Consider the following 3968-nt stretch of genomic DNA (forward strand, 5'->3'; position numbering starts at 1 on the left):
GCTGATAATTTGAAATAAAGAATCATTACAATTACTTTAGCGTTTCTATCTTACAAATAATAGACGTAACTTAATTCTGTGTTAATTTGAATTTTTAAACATTTTGTATTTTGTATACACATTGTATAAATATTATCGCTAAATTGCTAAATTGTTTTACAATATAATAACATTCGCTCACAAAATTGTTTCAATTTTAATTACTTTTGTATAATCCGCATTTGAATTTATGCACATAATACACTTAATACATACGATTAACATTTCTGATGCAAAATGACACTATATATATAACAGAACAGAAATGATCTAAGATATAGATATATATAAGATAACATTTATGCATTCAGATATAAAATACGAAGTAAAGTAATTGTTTATTTTATTGTTATTGATGGTTGTTCATTGTTAAATAATTAAATACTTTGAAGAAACATCGCTTGCTTTTTCAAATAAGCGCATAATTATTTCAAAACAACATTTAGTCAAATAAAATGATATATCACATAAATAATTATTTTTGAAACATTTTATTTAAGTAATGCCCAAGCGTATAATAAAATAACTAGAATTTAATTCTCAGGAAAGGACTTACAACTATTTGCATATATATCTTTTGTATTTTGTGTCGGAAATGCAATAAATCTGCATTCATTAAAGAATAAACTATTTTTAAGTTTAACAATTGCAATTACTGGAATTTACAACCCAGGAAAAGCCAAAAAGATCTATAAATTTTTATTTGCTGAAAAATGGAAATCAGAAATGTAGGAAGTCTTGACAATAAGGAAGTAATTATTTTGCAGATCGTTCTTCCTGAATTCTTCGTTCTTTTATTACGCTTTGTAAAAGTTAATTAATAAATGCACGATAAAAACCCTACAATAGAGACTATAATTCTACAATCAGTGTTTTTGTAAGAAATATCAAATTTTCTCGCGCGTTGTCGGCTACAATCGACAATCAGCTGTGTAGAAATTAAAATCGTGATTTTATTGCAGTCACTCGATTGCCGTTCGACGCTGCAAGATGGAGAGAATGGAGATTAATTAGCGTTACGTTCGTTTATTTTCGAGTTTGGCGGCCATATTGCAAAATGCAAGCAGTAAAGAAAATTAGTATCGTGGTTGAAGTACATGTCGACCTACTTAGCACGCTTCCGTAATTGGAGAGTTTTCGTTGTCGCATACGGGAATAGAACAAAATATTTACAACCCCCAACTGAAAATTTCAGGGAATTTTTGTGCAAATTTTTGTATGTGTATGTGTAACTCTTTGAAGACTTGAATTATTTCGTGTCCAGAATTTTCTGAGAGATTTTGCTCCTAAATTAATATTTCAGTGGATCGATAAGTATACAGACAAGAGAAAAAATAGAAGGTAATTACAGTTTGACGAAGTTGTGAAATTAATAATATATAAACTATATCTATGTACAGGGTGTTTCATTTAACATTAAATCTACCGACATTTCGTGTTATCTATTCCTATCGGGCGCGGTCAAAATGACCGCTGATTTAAAAAGTAATAGTTTTTGTAATTTAACTTAAATAATGGTTAATTTATAACTGAATGTATATAAAATGATGATCTGTCAGGAAATATCGTCCAAATTTACTTTTATTTAATTTCAATTATAGATTTAAATAAAATTATACTTTAATTTATATAGAGATATCTGATTCAACTCCGCTGCATTTTTTTACAAATTATCTTATTATCAAATGTACATTTGCCGCATACATATTTCCCGCATGTTGAACAGATGTTCGTGGTTTTGTAACCTTTACAATTTCTTACTCGACAAGTTTTTCGTGATAATGTATCTGAACTTGATAGTTTTATAGCATGATTCTCTTCCCACGATTTTGTATACTCAACAGCGAGCTTTGTAGCTAATTGGAATAAAAATTCCTGTCTTGAAATATTTTCACCTGTTGTTTCTGTCTACAAAGTCCAGGCATTTATTCCAGCTGGGTCCAAAATGTTGAAAAATACCTGGAGGGATCACCTACAAGATTTTGACTTCACGCTGTATTTCCTTGACATCTGGTCCACTACAATTACTTCATATTTTGTATCATTATAAAATCTAATCGTTTCCGGTATGGGTTTATTGCCTTTTTCAATTTCTATCGCTCTATGCATGGAACTTAGCACAAACACTTTTTTTGTTGGTTTGCATTTATACACCGTAAAAGAAATTTGATTCGAAATATAAAATTTGCTTGAAAACAGAGCCATTTTGTCCTTTCGATCTTTGACTATCTTTAACAATTCCCGTTTATTTTCACGAATTGTTCCAACGATTGTAGTTTCTTTGCGTGTAGCTTTGTGGCCAGTGATGCACTCGTAAAAAAATTATCTGTTGTTAGGTTCCTTCCACATCCTGTGAATAGTTCCATCAGCTTCAGAGCAACAAATTCTCCAAGTGAAATTGAATTTTCTCTTTTCTTATCCTTTCCCAAATAGGGAAATACATTTATTGTATACTTGCTATTGACATCACACGCCAACCAGAATTTTATGCCGAATTTGTCTGGTTTGTTCGACATATACTGGGTAAATCTACACCTAGTCTTCGACGGAAACAACTGCTCATCAACAGTAATATATGTACCAGGTTTATAACAATTTTGTGAATTCTCTATAAATCGGTCCCACACTGTAGATACCATTGCAAATTTATTGATTTGTAAACGCTGGCTTCTTTCGCTCTTCTTATCAAATCGTATAAACTTTATAATTTCAGTAAAATCATTCCTGCTCATTGCTTTTGAAAAAAATGCAGGTCCCCAAATTTTATTCCATAAATATGAGACATCTAAGTTATTTGCCTGATATGCACCGCGGGCGTATAGCAGAGCAATAAATGCATCTAGTTTTGTTGTATCTAGCTCCCACTTAGTCCCCGATACTCGAAATGCTTCTTCTTTCGTACGTTTCATTATACGATCCCTTATACGGTGATCAATGATAGGATAAAATGCCGTCTTTATTTGTCCTTTCATTATATGCCGTTTAGCATATCCTGTTGGACCTGACGCACCCCTAAAAATATTATGAACTGGTGTCCTGCCAGATTTGGAACTTGCATCTAGTTCTTTCCAAACTGTCTCATCGAGCCCAGTTTCGATACGTTGTTTCTTTACATAAGTCTTACGCTCTGCTGTCAATGATAATTTCTTTCTTTTTTGCCCTGGACGTGAACGCTCATTGATAATATTCTCCTCTTCATTATTGCTGTCTAACTCTGATGGTTGTAAATAGCTTTTCATGTATTTCCATGCTGTTTTCAGTTGCTGAAGTTTCTTGTTCATCGCATACTGAACATTCTTCTGTTATGTCGTTATTTTTTTAAATAATTTTTTGCAGTCTTGACATTTTTAGGATAAATATTTATCACAGAATATCACTATGTATGGAATACAAAATTATTGTCAAATTTTATATGCTTTACTATTTCTTTTATAACCACTTTACACAAAACACTCTGAGATACTTTCTGTCTGAGTTATAGAGATAACAAGTTTAGATGTCGACTGATTCACTAACAAACTGACACGTATTCTGGTCGAAAGAAAGATACCAAGTAAAAATATAGTCTCTGACGACGATATTTATGTGGGAGGATGTGACGTTAGCGAAAGACGTGGCTGATTGTTTATAAACGTTGTTAAGATATGTTAATGTTGTCAAGGAGTGTTGTGCCCGTTGCCAGGGTTTGTTACAGTAATGGTAATGCTGTCGGAGTTGAATTAATCGCGGTCGAGAGTAGTTCATCGTATTGCTATGACGTAAAATAGTGTTAAGCGAATTCGTGAAGTGCGATATTATATTCAAGTTTGTGAGAGTGTTACAATATTGTGTTTATCATACTGTCTTTTCTGTTAATTTATAATAAACATTCCTACAAATTGGGGGCTCGTCCAGTTTTAAATCGTGCCAATCTAAATTTCGGGAAGCAG

At 32.1% G+C, this 3968-nt stretch overlaps 1 protein-coding gene across 1 annotated transcript; it reads right to left on the reverse strand.

Moving 5' to 3' along the window:
- Nucleotides 1–2270: 2270 nt before the first annotated feature.
- On the reverse strand, nt 2271–3320 carry LOC117212567. The gene has a single exon (XM_033457469.1). The coding sequence runs from the start codon at nt 3318–3320 to the stop codon at nt 2271–2273; it is 1050 nt and encodes a 349-aa protein (XP_033313360.1).
- Between the last annotated feature and the right edge of the window lie 648 nt (nt 3321–3968).

This window comes from Bombus bifarius, unplaced genomic scaffold, assembly GCF_011952205.1.
Source record: "Bombus bifarius isolate JDL3187 unplaced genomic scaffold, Bbif_JDL3187 scf7180000008323, whole genome shotgun sequence".
NCBI lineage: Eukaryota > Metazoa > Arthropoda > Insecta > Hymenoptera > Apidae > Bombus > Bombus bifarius.